An 18,641-nucleotide genomic window follows, 5' to 3' on the forward strand; every position below is an offset into this window, starting at 1 on the left:
ATGATTGATGGGGGAGTGGCTCCCCCGCCGCCACGGCCAGTGGGCTCGGCACCCTCTCCCCTGAATCACTCAAGGCCTTTTTTTTTTTTTTGGGCAAAGGGGGGTGGTGACTGGGGAGGGGGGTGGACTACAAAGCCCAGCATCCCTCACCCACCACCACCAGCACCACCCCAGCCGATCGGGGTTCCCTCGGGTTGGCAGGCTCAGTGGCTCCGGCGAGGGTAGATGCGAGGCAAAGGCAGGGCCTAGCGCAGTGCCTTGGGGCGGACTACAACGCCCAGAATCCACACACACACCCAGCCGAATGGGGTCTTTCTTGAGGAGAGGGGGGAGGAGGTCCTGGCTTTTCTTCCTTCTCCCTCCGTGAATTCTCGCCACGTCCCTCCTTGGGGAGGTCGGCTAAAAAAAAGCGGGTACCCCGGGGGGGGTGGACTACAAAGCCCAGGCTCCACCCCTCCAGCAACCCGTGGAAGGGGGATGCTGGGGCTCGTCGCCCCCGCCCTCCCCTCAACGGAACGTGCCCCCTCAGCCGTTGGGCGCCCGCCAGCCGTTGCCCGACCCCCCCAGCCACCCACCCACTCTCCGGGGGGGGTCGCTCCGATGGAGGGATACGAGGTGGGGGGGCGGGGAAGGAGGGGGGTCCTTTTTTGGGGGGTGTAAAAGGGGTGACCCCCCCACTAAGAGGAGGGACCCTCGGGCCACCCCCCACCTCCACCTCAGTGGAAAGAATTGGGGCTTATTGGGGGTGGACACGGGTCAGCGTGCACGTGTGGAAAGCAAAGGGAGGGGTGGAGGGAGGGGGTGCGTGTAGGGGGTCTTCGTGGGGGTCAGCCTTCGGGCTTTTTAACAACCCCCCCCCAGATAGATAGATAGATAGATAGATAGATAGATAGATAGATAGATAGATAGGTAGATAGATAGATAGATAGATAGGTAGATAGGTAGATAGATGGATGGATTCTGCCAGGGCCATAAAACAGCCTTATTTTTTTTGGGGGGGGACTGTGGATTTATTATGCTTTATTTATTTTTACTTAAATGTGTATATGGCTCCCCATAGGGGGGGGAGGCGAAGCTGGGTTCCCACATCATTCCCTCCAGTATAGCGGCATGAGAGACCGTGAGGAAGGGCAGTTTCCCCACCACCACCCCCTCCTTCCATCCGCCTGGGTGGTGCTGGCAGTGGCAGATGGGAACTGGAGTGCTGCTGCCATCACGGAAAGGGGCGGCACGTTCACAAGGCCCGTGGGAGCGCAACCCAGAATGAGCGGATGGGCTTTGTATGGGGTGAGGGACTCTCCCCCCCCCGAGGAGCACGAAGGAGCTTTTAGGAAGCCTGTTCTTATGGCCGTAGCGGGCTGGATCGCTCAGTGGGTTGAGGTCTCTGGTTGTGGAGCTGGAGGTTGTGAGTTCGATTCCCGCCCTGTGGGCTTCCCAAGAGAAAGAGCCAGCCTGGGTAGCCTTGGGCAAGCTGCACCGTCCCAAGGCTGCCCCCTAGAGGAAGGGAAGGGTAATACACCTCTGAGTGTTCTCTACCTGGAAAAGGGTCACCATAAGTCAGAATTGATGTGACAGAACATCATCATCCTCATCATCATCCAAGCAGACAAGGTGGGCAAACCGGAAGCGTTCTGCTTGTGGAGCCCTCAAGTGACATCCGACCTAGGGCAGCCCTAATGGGTTTTCACGGTATGTGAGATATTTAGGGACCGGTTTGACTCAGGCCATCCCTGCAGGGAGTCTCTCTTGGCCAAACAGGGATTCGAATCCAGGACCGCAGAGTTCAAATCATTTTTATCCACCATCTCACTGCAGCCTTTCTGTTCTGCATTTGTTGAGGGGATTCTGGGACTCCGTCCCACATCGTCCACGAACATTGTACTCTGAACATGCTTTAGATCTGTTTGCAATGTACTTTTCCATTCGATTTCTTTTCTCAGCCCTGGAATTTGGTCTCGTTTCACAGATACAGTGCCACTAGATCTTCTTCACCCGATTGCCTGTTTTTTTAATCTCCCGCAGGTTCTGCGCCAGGCGCCTTACGGGGCCCTGGGGACGATGCTGGTGGTGGAATCGAAAACGGAGAAAGGAAAAGACGGGAGAAAGAAATACGCGTTGAAAAAGGTGAGAGGGATGATAAAAGGGGTTTCCTCCTGCATCCCCTGGAAGATATTGCCAGATGAGACCAGCACAGTCAAGCTGCGTCCACAACTTGGTAGGATGATGATGATGATGATGAACGTCTTCTGACCCTGTTTGCAAAGAGGTTGGCCATGCAGCCAAAACATTTGTAAATCGTGCATTTCTGCACTAGCGGTTTTCCAAGCATTAGCCACCACGCGAAGATCTTTTTTCCACGTGTCTAATGTAAAATAGAAATAAAAACAGAAATCTCGGAGTAACTTAAGGACCTATTTTCGTGTGGATTTTCCTTGGGAAAAGCTCAGGCTGTAACAGAGGTATTATGTCTCTAAAAGGGGACAAGAATACTTTGATTTTATGTTTTTTTCCCCTCATTCGTACATGTTATTCTCTGGGCAGCAAACAAGATTCATATAAAAAGAAGTGTGTAGCTATTTAGAGCATCCTTACGTCGCAGTGTATGCTATTAATATTTGATTTTTATTCAACATGTTTGTTACTTCTTTGGTATTTAGTCAGTATTTATAGCTGGATATTTACTTGTTCAATATTTATTTATTCAGAGCCCTGTTTAATTGTTGGAGAAGTCCTGCCTGGTTTCCATCGAAAAAGAGCACAAAAACCACACAAATTTTACAGGTTGTGTGAAAAAGAAAATAATAATTGGGGGGGGGGGGGCAGAAAAGAAAAGGGTCAGAAGAGTGAATAGTTCGCTTCATAAATGGCAATAATAAAAATGTCTTAAATGATTATTCTATTTAATCCCATTCAGTTACTCCATTTCACATTTCTTTTATTGTTTCGGACAGGTTCAATGCATCGATGAAAAACAAGCCAACGATGCTCTTAAAGAGGTAGCTTATTTATTACTTACTTACTTAATTAATTAATTAATTTATAGCCTGCGTTTCTTGGGACTCAGGCATGGGGCTTGGGACCAAAAACTCAGATTTGGAACTCGGGACCCCAAGCCTGACCAACGGGCCTTGGTAAAGGCCCCTCCGAGGAACCCCTTTGTGTCGCTTGGATGGATATACTGTATGCCCGTATGTTATAATTTCCCCCTGTATTTCTTGTTTTCCCTAAAGGCTATGGATCTGCTGAAAATAAAGCATCGGAATATCTGCCGTTACAAAGAATTTTTTATCATTTGGGACAACAAGGTGAGGAGGAAACCATGTTGATTTGAACTGCCCTCCTTGGCTCGCTTATCCGAGGTTAGGTTTTATCGAATTCATTGGGGCTTGGTGAGCCGAGGGAAAACTTTGGCATTTCCAAATCTGTTCCAGATTTCATCCCTCTACCTTTGTCTCGTGATGCCTTACTGGGATCAAGGAGATCTCTCATCTCTGATTAAAGCCAAGAGAAATAAGCGTACTAGGTTTAAAGACAAGGTAAAAAAAAAAAGAAAGCTTATATTCATTAAATAATAATATGAATATAGCATACACCGACACCCAAAATCATGCAAATGTCAAACTTGTGCATTTATCTCCCTAGGTGATTCAGATGCTCCTGGGGCAGATGGTAGATATTTTAGTTTATATCCATCAACAAAACATTTTTCACAGGTGAATAAAAGAGTTTTTAAAATGTACTTGCATGTCATCTTTCTGCCCAGTTTTCTTTGTTACGTCTTTATTTTTTTAATGGGGCCCAAAAATTAAAAGGGTTTCAAGGGAAAACACCCTTCCGACAGGATACAGCTTTAAACTCTTATTTTGCTTTGCTGATAAAACTTTCTGGTGTCTTTTCAGAAACATCAAGCCGTCAAACATCCTTCTAACTGCCAAGATATCCTTCATGCTTTGCGATTTCGGCACAGAGACGCTTATGACGGATGAGACGAAATGGACGATAAGGGTGAAGGAAGGTAGGAGGAGGTTCCCCCCACTATGCCCTCGTTCTGCAGAAAAAGCAGTTGATTCTGGCTGTTTTGACTGTAGATGCTTACGCAGTAAATAGATGTCTTATCTCCAGAACAGGAAAGCGCTAAAAGCACAGAGATTGTCATGCAAAACAGACCTGCCATCTAGAACATAAAAACAGGTCTAACTTAACAGTGACAGCTTCTTTGAAATGCATGTGAAATCCCTGTATTGACCCCCGATATACCTATGCTCACCTCCTAAGAACATTTTTGCCTTCAGTACATGAATCATGGGGGCAGAATATTTCCAACCAGAGGACTTGACCAGAATTTACAATGCACTTACTAAACGCAATTCAAGACGAAAATGTCATTTTTTTTCCCCAGACCTAAGGGGTGAAAAAATAAAAACCCAGCCATCTATGAAATAAAAACTCAAAGCTTAACGTTCGGCCTCTTGGAATAATTCAGGGATCTCTTGAGTTGGGATATGGGCCCCCCCGTGTCGGATTGTATTGCTTTCGGAACAGATTCCTTGGCAACAAATTGGTCGCATTTCCTTTAGATCCTCACTTCCAATCCTGGATGGCTCCAGAAGCGCTGAAGTTTTCGTTCAGCGACAAATCGGACATCTGGTCCCTCGGCTGCATTCTGCTCGAGATGATGACCTGCTCCCGTCAGAAAGTAGGTGGTCCCTCTGACGCAAGGGTTTCGGAATACTCGTGAGATAGAACAACTGGGAAAATATACATAAATTCAGTCCCTCTCTGATCTTGAAGCAGCCAAGACACGGTGCTTGCTCATCTTAGGTTTAGGTGGAAATGATACGAAGGACTGAAATGCTGAAACAGAGGGAGAGGCAGGAATCCTGTTAGATACAGAGATACGGGCCAGTGGCTCCCAGCACCACCAGCAAATAAAGAGAAAGCCGTTAAGCTGGGACCAGTAAATGTATAGCCTTTAGGAAGGGCAAGCCACCTTTTAAAAGATGGCAGCCTAACAAACGCACCTGTTACGTCCAGCTCTGCTGCAATGGAGCTGTAAAGAACTGTATGTATAGTAGAACCCCCTTATCCACGGGATCAGTATCCACGGATTCACTTCTCCATAGTCGGAAAATATTAAAAGAAAAAAAATCCCCCAGACATCTATTTCTATTGGGGAAATAACCAGAAATGGTCACTTTAGAAGCAGCCAAAAACCACACTATGTATTCCTTTCACTGTTACGGCATTGTTTGCTATAATCTACGTTTTTCAGCATCCGTGGGGTTGGGGAGGGGGCTTGGAATGGATCCCCACGGATACGGGGCCTCTTATTGTATTTTATGCATGGCTTTATTTCTTTTTAGGTGAACGATCATGTTTCCTTGCTGCGCGAGATCAAGGAGAACGCCAGTTGCGCTGAGGACGCTCTGAAAGCCACCAAATACCACGATACACCGTTATCTTCCCTTGCGCTGATGATGCTACAGATTGAGCCCGGGATGAGGCCGACAGCACAGTGGGTCCTGGATTCCTCCTCTCCCTTTATTATTCTGCGCCAGAGCCGAGGGCCACGCTTCCTCGTAGTCATGCGCGATCACGGCCGGAGGAGTGCTCCGCATTTTTACAGGCGGTTTGCCCTCCGACTGTCACAGAATCAACCCTTCTGAATGACCCCAATCAAGCCGTTTGGTTTGTTGGGTGTCGCGTTGGCCGACACCTTCGATAGCAAAGTGTAGGGAGAGTCCCAGCTTTAATCATGAAGACAAACCTCCCCACTTAATTGAGTTATTTGTATTTCTACCCCTACCTTCCAGTGCATGCCAGCTCTTAAACACGGTGCTTTAAACAGTTTCTTCCGCCAACCTAGATGTCCTTCCCTTCTCTGCTTCTTCTATTTAGGGAACTAGTTGATCATCCATTTGTTAAAGACTGCCTGATTCTAGCCGGCTCTCCCCTAATAAAGGTGAAGAAACATGTACCTGTGGGATTAATGGACATCGTGCTTGATGCTGGCATCCAGACAGTTCTAGGTAAAGCGTACGAGTAGCTTTTAAACGGAAACCTACGCCTATTTTGGGGAAATACAGGGATACGGGAGGAACACCTACATCAGGTCTTCCAGATTTATGTAACTGTGAGATTCTTCCTTACATCTTACTGGGTCTCCACCAGGCATCACATTCCCAGAGAACATGACTTTGTGTATCTCTCTCTGTGTGTGCATTGCAGTATTGAAATAATAGCTTCCTGGAAGTTACTTTTATGTAAAAGAGGACCTGGCATCAAAACGCCAACTGTTTTTTTTTCTCCACTGCAGAATTCATGATGTCTTACCAAGACATTGAGGAAGCGCAAGAAAAAAGTATCGAACGCCTTCTGGAGCTCTTAAAAAAAGAAGACGGTAGGTTGGCTCGGGTGGGCATCTTTTTCCGCACCGTTCGATGCCCCCAATTCAACAGTGGTAAACAGCACGATCGAGTTCACGGATCTACGTAGGGAGTAAAAGGACCCGGTGTCGTGAGAAATCAGAGTCCCTTCTAGCTAAATCCAGGGTGTGGGGTCTTGGGTGTAGAGACCGCTGGCTCAGAGGGCAGTGCCAGGGTGAATCGGTGCTGAGTTTCCCTCTGATGTTTCAAGGAGCTGTCCTGGGTCCTGAATACGGTGCCCTTCAACAGACCCAGCTCCTTGCGTAACCCTTTTAAAGTTCGGACCAATACCGGGAGTAGATTTGCCGTCCCTTTTGACATCAGCCATCAGCCGTCCTGGGTTCCTATCCACTATTAGGAATTTGGCTCAGAGTAGACTTAGCTATGACAGAGGATGAGATGGTTGGACAGGGTCATCGAAGCGACCGACATGACTTTGACCCAACTCCGGGAGGCCGTGGAAGACAGGAGGACCTGGCGTGCTCTGGTCCATGGGGTCACGAAGAGTCGGATGTGACTTAACAGCTAAACAACAACAAAGACTAGCTATACACAGCCCTTCTCGGCTTTTGTTGATAAACACTGTAGACCCAAAAAAAAGGGGTCCATCTGCCAGAAGGTCGATGAGCGATCTCCACTCTACACCTATTTATTTACTTAAAATATTTTTACCCCACCTTTCTCCTTTAAAAGGTGGCTGATGTCATAAAAAGACCATACTCATCAGCCTATGTTAAGCAGGGGCTATTTTACCCTAATGGCCAGGCTTAACCCTACCGTTTAAAGACAAGTGATATCAGAGAATAGTAGCAGAGAGGCACAAAAAGAATAAGATATAATAAAACTGCTGCAGTCTCTTCCCCACAGTGGATATACATACCTTCCTGGGACTTCTGGAGCCTGTGACTTGCGCCATCAATAATCACATGGATTCTCCGGAAGTACAGTTGGCAGGATATTCTTTCCTGCTTGAGCTCACGGGCAGAGGTAGGATGATGACAACTCAGAGTTAGGTTCTGAACCATTATTTTCTGCTCCTGTAGCACTGCTCCTCACATAGAAGCATTGTGTGGCTCAAGAGTCTCGTCAAAGTCACAGTAGCCATTTGGTATCAATACGTTTGGGTTGCTCGGAAAGCCCTTTAAATCTAGCTCTCCTATGTTTGAATCCCCAGAATTGCTGTAGGTCCTTTTATTGAACAGGTCCCAATGTTTATGGTGCTTCTGGATGTTGTACCCAAAGCCATTAGGTTGCTTAGACATCCCCTATCTTCTGTAAAGAAAAACTGCTTTTTGAAGTTTCGATGCGTACATCAGGACTCCTGTATCCGTGGGGGTTCAGTTCCAAACTCTCCTCCCCGTGGATGCTGAAATACGTGGATTATAAAGAATGCTATTTTAATAGCAAACACTGCACCGAGCATGATCTCTCGCTCCCTCTAGGAGCCAGTTCAAGCCACTTCATCTTTGGAAATACATATTTCTATGAATTTTTTTCTTTTAATATTTTTAATCTATTCGGACTGTGGCTGAGTGAATCAGCGGATACCGATCCCACAGATAATGGGGTCCATTCTCTATTGCCATAGAGGCATGGGGGAAAAAATCAGTCATAGGGGACAAGCGAATCTGACGGTAAGTCATTCCCATCCTGGATGACCTCCCGACGGAGGAAATCTGTAGAACGTGGTGGCGAAGGGTTTTCCGTAGGACAATTCTGGCGCCCGCAAGTCATGAAAGATTTCACAAACACATATGGCTGGTGTTAACATGAAACGTTGAAGCAGGCAAAGAGCGACTGAATCCTATTATCTTCTCTGCTCTCCGCAGCTCTCGGGAAGAACCTGAAGGTGGAGATGCTGGCCTGTGAGAACATCCTCGGTTGCCTCCTGAATTCCATGAGGACCTATTCGGACAACGAAGGACTGCTGTGGATGATCTGCACTTTATTCATGATGATGTCAACCCGTGGTAGGTACCACAGGTGGTTCGGGCACGGACCAGTCCCTCTTTGGCGGGGGGTGGGAACTGCTTTGAGTTTTCGGTAAGGATACACACAGACTTCCAACTTTCTAGGTCTTGTTTTGGACTCTTGACAGCTCTTAAGAAGCAGGAGGTACCCAAGTGACATCCGTTTTTGAGCCGGGAATGCTGTTTATACCAGAGAGAGGAATCTTAAAAAGCTATTTGTTTGCGTGGGAGTTATTTTTAAAAAAAATACCACCCCGGTTAAAAAAAGGATGGTCGCCGGCCACATTCTTTCTGCCTGCTTTAGCAGTATACACAAAATACAACGACACAGCGTAAGAGCGGTCACGTACATTCATGACCCATTGGCTTTAGGGTTCTTATTTCTATGTATTTTTTAACAACACTCAATTCCGCAGCTTCAGAAGCCGACTGATGGGAAAAATCGGTCGCGTATGGGGCAATGAGGGTCCTCCTTCATCCTATTTCTCTTCTTTTGCTTACCAGAAGCCGCTGTGGAAGCCCTGAGGAAAGCCGGGGTCTTCACGGACATGCTGACCATCCTGAGTAACTTTGCTCATAACAAGAATATCAGCCTGGCCTGCTGTGGGGTCATCTGGAGTCTGGTTGCAAACGGTACTTAAAAAGAACGCCAACACCTAGGTTGGCTTCTGCTACTGGGGAAAATACGGTTTAAGGAGAGTCATCTTCTTGGGTCTGCCGAGCTGGGTTTTTCAATTGTATACTTGCCACATTCTGCCTTTCTTGCCCCCCAAACAATGAGAATCCTATGTTCAACTCAGGCACCGACGTGGCTGAATACCCGCTAAAATACGCCATCGAAGTGGTCTCCATCATCCTCCACACGCACCTCGACGACGGAGAAACCGCCGAGTCAGCGTGCAGCGCTTTCTGGGCCCTCTCTCTTCACGGTGAGTTCCCAGCTCTGCTCTCATGATAGCGCGCGCGGGTAAAATGCCGTTTCCCCAGACGCTGGCGAGCCGCCTTTCCCCCACCCTCTTCGCAGCCCAAAGCTGCTATTTAGGAGTCGTTCACGAGTAAAAACCACAGTGGCCTTCGTTTTTCTGCATCTTCCTTTTGATATCCTCCAGGCTGCATAGACGAAGCTCATTACGAACCCTACGCCTTACTTCTGTTGGAGGCGCTCCGGCGACACCCTGCGAGACCCGTGCTGGCCAAGAACGCTTGCTTGGCTCTGGCGAGCCTCTTGCGGACCTCCGGTAAACCCCTTCCCATCCTAAGAAACAGGAGGCTGTCTGGCCAAAATAAAAAAAACGAAATGACCGGGGCCTATAAAAAGCTAGTGCGTTGTTTCAACGTAAGCCTTTGTCCATGCCAATCCACTTCTTCGGCTGATGCACCTCGGGACGCAGTCTTGACTCCCATGAAAACCCACACGGCCAGTCTTTAATAAGGGGCCAAAATACAGTGGTGCCCTGCATGATGATGATAATCCGTCCCGGGAAAATCGCTGTTTCATGCGAAAACCCTTTCCCCATTAGAATGTATTGAAACCCAGTTTAATGCGTTCCAATGGGGAAGATACCTCGTCATCCAGCAAAGACCGTCCATAGGGAAGCCATTTTGCGAGCGCCGTTCAGCTGTAAAAATGGCTGCCTTGCGAAGCATGGGTCCAGAGAACATAGGGGAGCCATTCTGTGAAGCCGAAAAAATTGTTGCCTTGCAAACAAATGATTCGCGAAGCATGGACCTAATCAATGTCCAGCGAAAATCCCCCCATAGGAATGACTGTTTTGCAAATTGCTATAGCGATTGCAAAAAGTCATCGTTATGCAGATGCGTTGTTTAGTGGGGTCTTTGTTTAGCGAGGTACCACTGTACTGTGGTTTGCATCTCTTACGCATGCTGAAACTTACGAACACCACTTTCAAACTGGGGGATGTGGTTGAGCAACACCAACCGGTAGGTTGGTTGCCAAATTCTGTGGTCTCCTGCAGGGGTTCCCAACCTGGAGGTCCCCAGATGTTCTTGGACTACAACTCCCAGAAATCCCGGCCAGCCCAGCGAGTGGGGAAGGCTTCTGGGAGCTGCAGTCCATGAACGCTTGAGTTCTCCAACCACTGGTTGACGACTTAAAGCAAACAGAAAAGGACAGAGCAGATGTTGCTTGGGCACCGGCTCAGAATAAGACCATCGCCCACAACCCATGATTTGCATGAATCAGATGTGGATAGAGATTTGAAAAAGATACGTTGATGCTTGATGGGATCATACAAGGCTCCTTCTCTTATCAAAGGTAGTGCAAAGTTGCAGTCACAGCTTAAATTTCAGTTTCTAAAACATCTTACCGATCTCGCAGATCTGTGGAGGGAAGGATTCTGGGTCCACAAAACCAGTCTTGTGGCTTGCAACCAAAAAAAATGGGAGGCTAGGATTAAAAGGCAAAGAGAACTGAAGAATTGACCCACCGTCCTCTCCCTTCCAGAGTTATGTGGTTTCCGCTTCATCGTAACGGACGAGAAGGGCAATGGGACAGCGGTTCTTAAAGACTGCTGTCAGTTCCACCGCGAGGACCCCGAAGTCGTGGAAGACATCTGCGTCCTGATCGACGAGATGTTCAAATATGGTAGGCACTCTTTGGCTTCAAGGCCTCTGGATCACCCCCCTCTCCGCGTAAACCAAACTCTTGTTCAATAAGCCCAAAGAAGCAAAAAACAGGATTATCCATCTGGCCAGCAAACTAAAAACGAAACTTAAAAACGGCACTTCCTCTAAAACTGTAAGAGACCACAAACTCTTAAGAACGTGGGAGAATTTGCGGCTGGAATCGCGTGCACCGTCTTGAGACCGAAGTCTACTTTTGTGTAGATGGATTTCATGGCAGCCTTTTAACTGGTGAAATAGACACTAAGAGGTCATCAAGAAGGCCCCCAAAACGTCTCGCTCCCTTTGGGCTTCTGTGTCTCCAAGAATTGTATATATTACTTTCTGCAAAAACAAAACCAGAAATTGTACTGCCAGGGACGCAATCTGTCTGTCAGGTTCAAAGCAGCTGATGTGGATATAATTAATTCTGCTATTAAATGGTAGTCGCTCTCATTTCTTCGAACCCGCAGATGAAATTGTTTTGGAGATGGCCTCACAGAACATTGCAGAGATGCTGACTGAAATGAAGAATAGATTTACCTCCAGTTTGGTAAGTAAGAACACCCACGTCTATAGCTGAGCGGCTGACATTTCACTATAAGCATCTTTTTAAAAAATCTCTCCTTACCCAGAAGGTGCAGATCAGTTCATATAGTAAGACTCCTGTATCTGTGAGGGATCGGTTCCATAACCCCCCCGCGGATGCCGAAATATGTGGATTATAGAGAACACTATTTTAACCCCACGCCCTATACATAGCATGGCCTCTGGCTCCCTCTATTGGCCAATTCTGGTAACTTCACCTTTAGAAATATTTGATTTTTCTTTTTAATATTTTCAACCTATTCAGTCTGTGGAGACGTAAATCAGCAGATATTGATCCCGCAGATAAGAAGGTCCTACTGCAAATTATGTCCTTAAACTGAGCCTTTGAGCTTAACAAATAAGGATCATAGTAGTCTTGAGTCACATTTTGATTTTCGATTGTAGTTTAGTAGGGCTTCCTGGGGATTCCCAGGGCCGACCCTCGGAGGCTTTTCCACGTCTTTTTTCCTTTCTTCTCACCGAGGACTAAAAAAAAAAAGAAATGAGTGAGATGAGGCAGCGTCCTTCACCGGCTTTTGTCTTTCATCTTTGGGTGGTTGTTCAGATCGGATCTTAAGAGGAGGCAAGGATGGAGAAACATGTGGCAAGGAAGCGGGCCGGATGGCTTGCCAAAAGACACACACACACACCCCGGCCGCAAAGGCCAAACGATCGTAGATGTAACGGTCATGGATTATTCGTTCTGCAGCAGACGGAATTTAGAAAACAAACACGAGCGATTTGCACAGAAAATAGACAACACGCCGGCAACCACAGGCGCTTCACATTCACGTTTCAATTTTTTTTTCCTTTTGCAGGAGATTGTTGCCCTTGCAAGCAAAGCACTCGCAACGCTGGAGAAAAAAAAGGCGACTCGTCTCAAATGACCAAATTTAGCTCTTTTTACTTAGAAACGCGCAGCATCGCTGGAGTTCGTATCACGCCCACAAGGCGGCCTTACCGGAAAGGAGGCAGGAATCCCCATTTTCTCCTTGAGCCTTTTCAGCCTCCGCTTGGTGACGTGAACGGGAGGCCGGCCTCGGGAGCCTGCCTTCTTCGGAAGAAATGTTTATTCCATGGGGTGTTTCGGCAGTTATTATTTTTCAGTGGTTATGCCGTGAATAAATACGGAAACCGAGGTGACTCTCCTGTTCTTCATTTAGGCAGGAAGAACAGGCCATCATGAGGCTTGAGTTTTTCACCCATCCGTTCCCCCCCCCGCCCAGAGTTGCGCCAAGGAGGACAGGACCAGAAATGTTCCACCTTCATCCTTTTCTCTGCTTTCAGTCGCCTAGTTATTGAGTTGAGTCGCCGTTCCGGACGGACGAGACAGCAGCAGGCGTTCCTCCTTTGCGGTTCTGAGTCTTTTTCTGTCTAATTTCTTTCAGAGGCTTTTTGGCCTGCGATTTTTCTTTGAGCGACGCTTCCCACTTTTTCTTAGCCATCGTGTAGAGTCTCATCGTGGCTTGGGCGTCCTGAATCTGGGGAAGACGGAGGGACACGGTGAGTGAAACACAAAACGGATGCCAGACGAGGGACCGGCAGTTGTCCCGTGGCTGAAGGACTGCGGGATGGATCGCAAAACTAGTATCAAGAGGAATACGTTAATAACAATGGTCTCCCATCAAGTCAATTCTGACTTAGAGTGACCCTTTTCCAGGACTTTACAGGTAGAGAACACTCAGAAGTGTCTTACCCTTCCTGTCCTCTAGGGGGCACCCTAGGACTGTGCAGCTGGCCCAAGGCTACCCAGGCTGGTTTTTCTCCCAGGAGGCCCAGTGGGGGGATTCGAACTCCCAACCTCTCGCTCTGCAATCAGAGACCTAACTCACTGAGCTATCCAGCCAGCTAACCTTATCTCCCATTCATGTAAATGAAAAGGGCCAAAAAAATGCAGGAATGATGGAGCTGGTTGTTCTGCCAACTCTAGATTAGTCTTGTAAATACCTACCGAATTGTGTTCCGCCGTCTGGACCTTCACATTCAACAGCTTCTCGCATAGCAGTTTCAAGGACGGCCTCCCGCTCTAGGTGAACAAGAATTGATCAATTATAGAAACACACAACTAACTGGAAAGAAAGGTTGCTACAATCACGGATGATCTTAAGTCACTAGCACAGACTTTATTTCTTCAACTACAATACTCCTGGCAAAATATCGCTCCGTTCTTACCTTCACCTGCTGCTTGAAAGGTTTGTATCTTTGGGTGTCCCGGATTTTCTTTTTCGGATGGTCCAAAAAGAGAATCTGAAAATGCAGAGGTCCCCCATTGTAAGCATCGCTCGATGGACATGAACAAGTACGTGGGATTAGATTCTCTGCGAAGGTTGAGTTGGGCATTGAGAAACATAAGCACGCGAGAAGAAGCCGATTTACAAAGCACGGTGCCAATATCAGCCACAAGAAGTTCATCACAACCCAAATAATGCGCTACCCCAAATTCAGAGGCCTCAAAGAAGAATAAAATAGTTATAGTATTTTAAGAGCTGAAATATTAGAAGCCCATGGATGTTCACAACAAAAGCGTGTGGTCCTGTACCTTTAGGTCGTTGTGAAGAGCGTGGCCAACCAGGATCCGTCCCTTCAAGATGTCCGCCACCTCCTTCTGAACAACTTTGAAATCCTCCCCTAAACAAATCAAACAAGAATACTGAAAGAAATATTGTCCGTCAAGAAGCCCTGGGAGGCAAATGAAACATATAAGGCAAAGGGCTGAAATTTTTCAGGGATAGGGAAAATCAGACTTCAGGGTGGTTCGATCCGGTTTATTTTTTATTTGACGTCTTAAAATCCACCAAAAGCAGAGTCATAAGCAAACTTTCAGCTAAATAAGAAGCCAGCTGCAATATAATAGTAGAAACAGGAGCATTTTTTCAGTGGATCGACTGCATGCACAATAAGAACACATTCCAGGGTCTAATCTATGGCACTTTAACGGGAAATTAAAAGAATCCCAAATAGGACGGGTGGAAAAGAACCGTCCCCAAAGACACAGGCCATACTGTGCTAGAAAAGCAAACGGTTCAATTCAGAGTCAATCCGACTCTATAATTATCGCATTTCAACGATTACCGTTCCAGTCGGCTGACTACCTACCTTTCCTTAAATTCTCCGGCCGTATCCCGCTGACTCTGGTCCGGTAGTCGCTCACTTTCTCCGTGGGCTTGACAAACTTGTCGTAAACGCACTTGCCGAACAGGTTGACGATGGAAACGCGGGCCACCACGCTGTCCTCGCCGGTGGGGCCCACGCCCACCATCTCGCAGTCCATGGCCACCGTTTTCGTCAGCCTGCAAGAGGGAGGATCTTATCCTGTGAACTAGCACCTCGGAAGCCAGGCATATCGGCAGCCCACCCCCCTACCGATCCCCCTTTTGCAGCTTCAGGATGGAGCGAGGCTCCCAATTCACGGGTACAGTGGTGCCCCGCTTCACAACGGGTGTGCAGTTTGCTTGAGTATTTACAGCTGTGGGATCAGTTTTTCTCCTTTTCAGGAGATTGGGTGATTACAAGATATACATATTTTAACGGATAGATGTTCAAGAGAGCCTTTTTCAAGGAAAAAAAGATCACTAGAATGTTTAATTTAACCTCTTAATTAGAGTGCTTACAAAATTAACCTCTTAATTTGTAAGCACTCTTGTGTACTTCATAAGCCACAAACTGCGAATGTCCGCATCGTACAGGAACGCTTACCCTTCAAACGCCTTCTCTTTCACCAGCGCCCGTTCTGCCAGCTGCTCGGGCGACTCTTCCGGGATGCCCAGTTGTTTTCGGGCCACTTTGGCTGCTTCTGGGCCCAAGGCGGCTTCGATATCGTCGGGATCCACATCATCAAACCAGATACTAGCAGGCAAAAGCAGCCGAAAGAAATATAGGATAGTCAGTATCAACCAGGGGGAAAAGTTGGCAAAATGTAGTGGTTATTAAAAGGTTCTGGAGTGGGTGAAAATGAGATAACCTCTCAAATGTTTTTCCCAACTTAATTGAAAGAAGAGTAAGAGACGAAAGCAACATTCTGCTTCCTGACAGTGCCTACTTACTCCACCGGCTTGGGGTCCTCTTGCTCTTCCGTTTTCCTTCTCTTATGTTTAATGTCTTCCTGTTTCCTTTCAGCACGGCCCTGTCCTTGATCTCTCTTGAGCTTCTTCGCCTTCCTTTGAGTCTTTCCACCCCTGTTTTTATCAGATTCTGTGACACCCGGGCCCTTAAGAGCTTCAGACGAGGTCCCTTCCTTCACAGGCTTGGGTGTCACCATTCGGCCTCTTCCATTTATCTTTGGGGTGTTCGGAGCGGCCCTTCCTTCTTGGGCTGTGCATTTTTTCTTGGAATATGTCTCTGGGGCAGTCAGAGCGGCATTCAAACTGGCAGCCTTCTGCTTCAGAAGCTTACAAGAAACAACAGCAAAAACATAAAAGTGGTAGGCAAATATTTAAGTCAGAATTCAGTCCAAACTACAAGAGACTATTACCGCCTTTTACAGTATCTATGGGGATCGGTTCCTACTGCCCACCTCCCACAGATGTGGAAAAACAATGTACTATAAAACAGCCCCTGAAAATAAGCCCTAATGTGTTTTCTGGAGCAAAAATTAATATAAGACCCTGTCTTATTTTCAGGGAATCGCAGTATGTATTTCTAGGGGATTTTATTTAGTATCTTCAGGCAGTGGACAATTAACGGATGCTGATGCCGCAGATCGCAGGTCCTACTGTAAGTTGGCGATCCCAAATTTAACAGCTGATGGTGAGTTTTCGGTTTTTTGAAAACCTTTGTGCCTACAATTCTTTCTCAGAGCTATAGGAGACTTTCAATATCTGAAGTATTTTTGTGCTTAGGGGACATGGAAGCCATATAAAGCTTATAGGATCAGACAAACTGATGTCACACTTCTGGGAAAACTGAAGCCATGGGAGGAATCCCCACCCACCCTCCCCCACTCACATAAGCAACCACGAAAGAACAGAAAGGTCTTTGGTCTGATCTAGCGAGGCAAAGATGATGTTCCTGAACAGGAGTCATCCACCCACGCAAATTGGCCAAGGGGGGGAAGAGGAAGTAGGATTGCCATACACAAAATGGGATAATGCACATGCAGAAGACCCAGCCACCCAGAGATGAAGGAAAACCCCCTGCCTTTCCATACCTCTTGCAAAGCCTTCCAGTTCGATGACACTTCCTGGGGATTTTTTGGTGGCAATGCCACTGGCCCTTTGGAATTCTTTTCCGAGTTCTCAGCTAAATGCTTGAGCTTCTTTTTCCAGAATATTTTCTTCTTCTTCTTCCGGTGCTGATTTGGAAGATTCTCCGAGTTAACCTTAGCATGAACTGCTGGAGCGTCTGTTTTTTTACTTTTCATTTTCCCCGCCTGGAGACCTCAAGCCCGTGCAGTCATGAACACGGCCAAAGAGCCTGAAAAAACCACAACAACCATCAAATAAATAAATGTTTAAATGGACTGTCATGCCCTGTTTCTTTAAATGCCTTTTAATATTGTTTTCATTGACTGCTTTCAACATAATACTTGTTTAATCTTTCTTACAATATTTGTGCATTGACCGCTTTCGAAGATCGTCTTTTCGAGGAGGTGACAGGATAGAAATATTTAAAGTAAATAAAATAAGATACTTGCATGGTGGCAAAGTAAAGAGGCTCCCTTCTGATCAGACACGTGCAGGGGGGGGGAAAGGCGACTAGTGGTTTCAGAGCACCGAATCTTTCCCACCCAAACCAAATTTGCCTTATTTTTTTATTTCCATTTCAACTTCTCTGCTGGAGAATCTGGCCCAAAAGGACTGGCCCTACCTTGATCATCCTGGGCGGACGAGTAAACGCGGGACCCCCTTTAAAGCAGCGGCCCCGGAAGCTCCCAGGGTTGAGCCAAGCCAAGCCTGCCCGCCCCACCACGTGCTTCTTACCCGGAAGGCGGTCCGTCCCGAAAAAAGGTCCCCGGGGAAACACGAGCTCAGTCGTTTTTGGTTCCTACCAAGAAGCAGAATAAGGAAAGGGTGGAGGCGTGTGTTCTCAGGCAAAATCCAAAGTGGGCTTCTCCATAAAAGCTTACATTAAAAAAAGTCTTTAAGGTGTCTTTTGACTTTTTATTTCCTTTTCACCTATAATACTTGCAAACATAGCTACTCCTTCTACAACTAAAATAGGTCTTAAAAAGTGGCAGATTGTTCTTTGTGGACCTGCGACAGGAAAAGTCCTGTTTTTTGTGGGTTTTCCCCTTGGCTTGCAAAGATGAACACAGCTAACTCTTCTGAAAGTCCCAACTGGGGAAGACTGCAGTCCAGAACTGGGAATAGGCGGTGTGGTTCAGAACCACACGAAAGCCTGTAGCACACCGTGTAGAGATGGGTAAGGGTTTTGATGTTTTAGCAGGGTTTTTTTTTTTTATTTTTTAACAAAAGGTGGAAGTGCTATGCCCAATCAATGGGGGAGGCTCCTCCACTCCAGGATTCGTAAGCATACATGTACAGAACCCCAGAGATTGGAAGGAAACCCCCCCAGCGGGATTTTTCAAATAAAGTCATATCTTGCCAGGCAATATACTGTATTTGGATACGATTTTTATGATGGTGATGAAGTGTTGGCTTGCTTTTAATTTGTAAGTTTTAAGTAGCCCAGCTGCAGCCATTGAAACACCTTTCACAATGTAGGGCGGATCAAATTGCTCCTTGTTCCAGCTTAAATCCAGTCTTCCTGTGCATACGGAGCCCTTTTCAGACACATATAAATAACCATACAGAATTCTTTATTCTTTGCCTGCTATAATTATGCATTTAATCCACATAGCACATCCAAATCTCTGGCTTCGCCTGTTGTCATTTTGAGTACAGCCCACCAGCCCCTTGTCCTTCAGCCAATACACCTCCACTACTCCAAGTAGAAATATATTTTCCTTATTAATCATATAGCTTTGTTAAAAAGGAAAATCATTGTTAGTCATGTGTGAGGTAGGTAACCCCCCTACTCAAGACATGTGCTGAGGAGCTACAATTATGAATGCCTATCTATTTGCCTTCTGGGTTAT

At 46.8% G+C, this 18,641-nt stretch overlaps 2 protein-coding genes across 7 annotated transcripts; one reads left to right on the forward strand and one right to left on the reverse strand.

The window, feature by feature from the left end:
- Positions 1–8: 8 nt before the first annotated feature.
- STKLD1 (serine/threonine kinase like domain containing 1) lies at positions 9–12,743 on the forward strand. Of its 4 annotated transcripts, none has more exons than XM_078382802.1 (19): positions 9–615; positions 2,023–2,124; positions 2,952–2,996; positions 3,231–3,305; positions 3,432–3,536; positions 3,643–3,713; positions 3,900–4,015; positions 4,578–4,696; positions 5,364–5,515; positions 5,899–6,029; positions 6,317–6,400; positions 7,293–7,412; positions 8,255–8,395; positions 8,900–9,028; positions 9,196–9,324; positions 9,505–9,633; positions 10,860–11,000; positions 11,491–11,570; positions 12,424–12,743. In XM_078382802.1, exons 1-19 carry the CDS (start codon positions 478–480, stop codon positions 12,490–12,492), a joined length of 2,076 nt encoding a protein of 691 aa, XP_078238928.1. In that variant the 5' UTR covers positions 9–477; the 3' UTR covers positions 12,493–12,743. The 4 variants fall into 4 exon arrangements, with proteins under 4 accessions (XP_078238928.1, XP_078238929.1, XP_078238930.1 ...); XM_078382804.1 differs by lacking the exon at positions 9–615 and adding an exon at positions 1,002–1,689; XM_078382805.1 differs by lacking the exon at positions 9–615 and adding an exon at positions 1,002–1,611.
- REXO4 (RNA exonuclease 4) lies at positions 12,485–17,536 on the reverse strand. Of its 3 annotated transcripts, none has more exons than XM_072985080.2 (9): positions 17,411–17,536; positions 16,752–17,017; positions 15,649–15,992; positions 15,302–15,451; positions 14,702–14,895; positions 14,145–14,233; positions 13,778–13,852; positions 13,557–13,631; positions 12,485–13,086 (listed from the first exon to the last, which is right to left on the reverse strand). In XM_072985080.2, the coding sequence occupies exons 2-9, from the start codon at positions 16,962–16,964 to the stop codon at positions 12,901–12,903; spliced, it is 1,326 nt and encodes a 441-aa protein (XP_072841181.2). In that variant the 5' UTR covers positions 16,965–17,017; positions 17,411–17,536; the 3' UTR covers positions 12,485–12,900. The 3 variants fall into 3 exon arrangements, with proteins under 3 accessions (XP_072841181.2, XP_020650564.3, XP_020650567.3); XM_020794905.3 differs by having other exon boundaries at positions 17,238–17,487; XM_020794908.3 differs by lacking the exon at positions 17,411–17,536 and adding an exon at positions 17,148–17,221.
- Between the last annotated feature and the right edge of the window lie 1,105 nt (positions 17,537–18,641).

Source organism: Pogona vitticeps, chromosome ZW-PAR, assembly GCF_051106095.1.
Source record: "Pogona vitticeps strain Pit_001003342236 chromosome ZW-PAR, PviZW2.1, whole genome shotgun sequence".
In the NCBI taxonomy this organism is placed as follows: domain Eukaryota; kingdom Metazoa; phylum Chordata; class Lepidosauria; order Squamata; family Agamidae; genus Pogona; species Pogona vitticeps.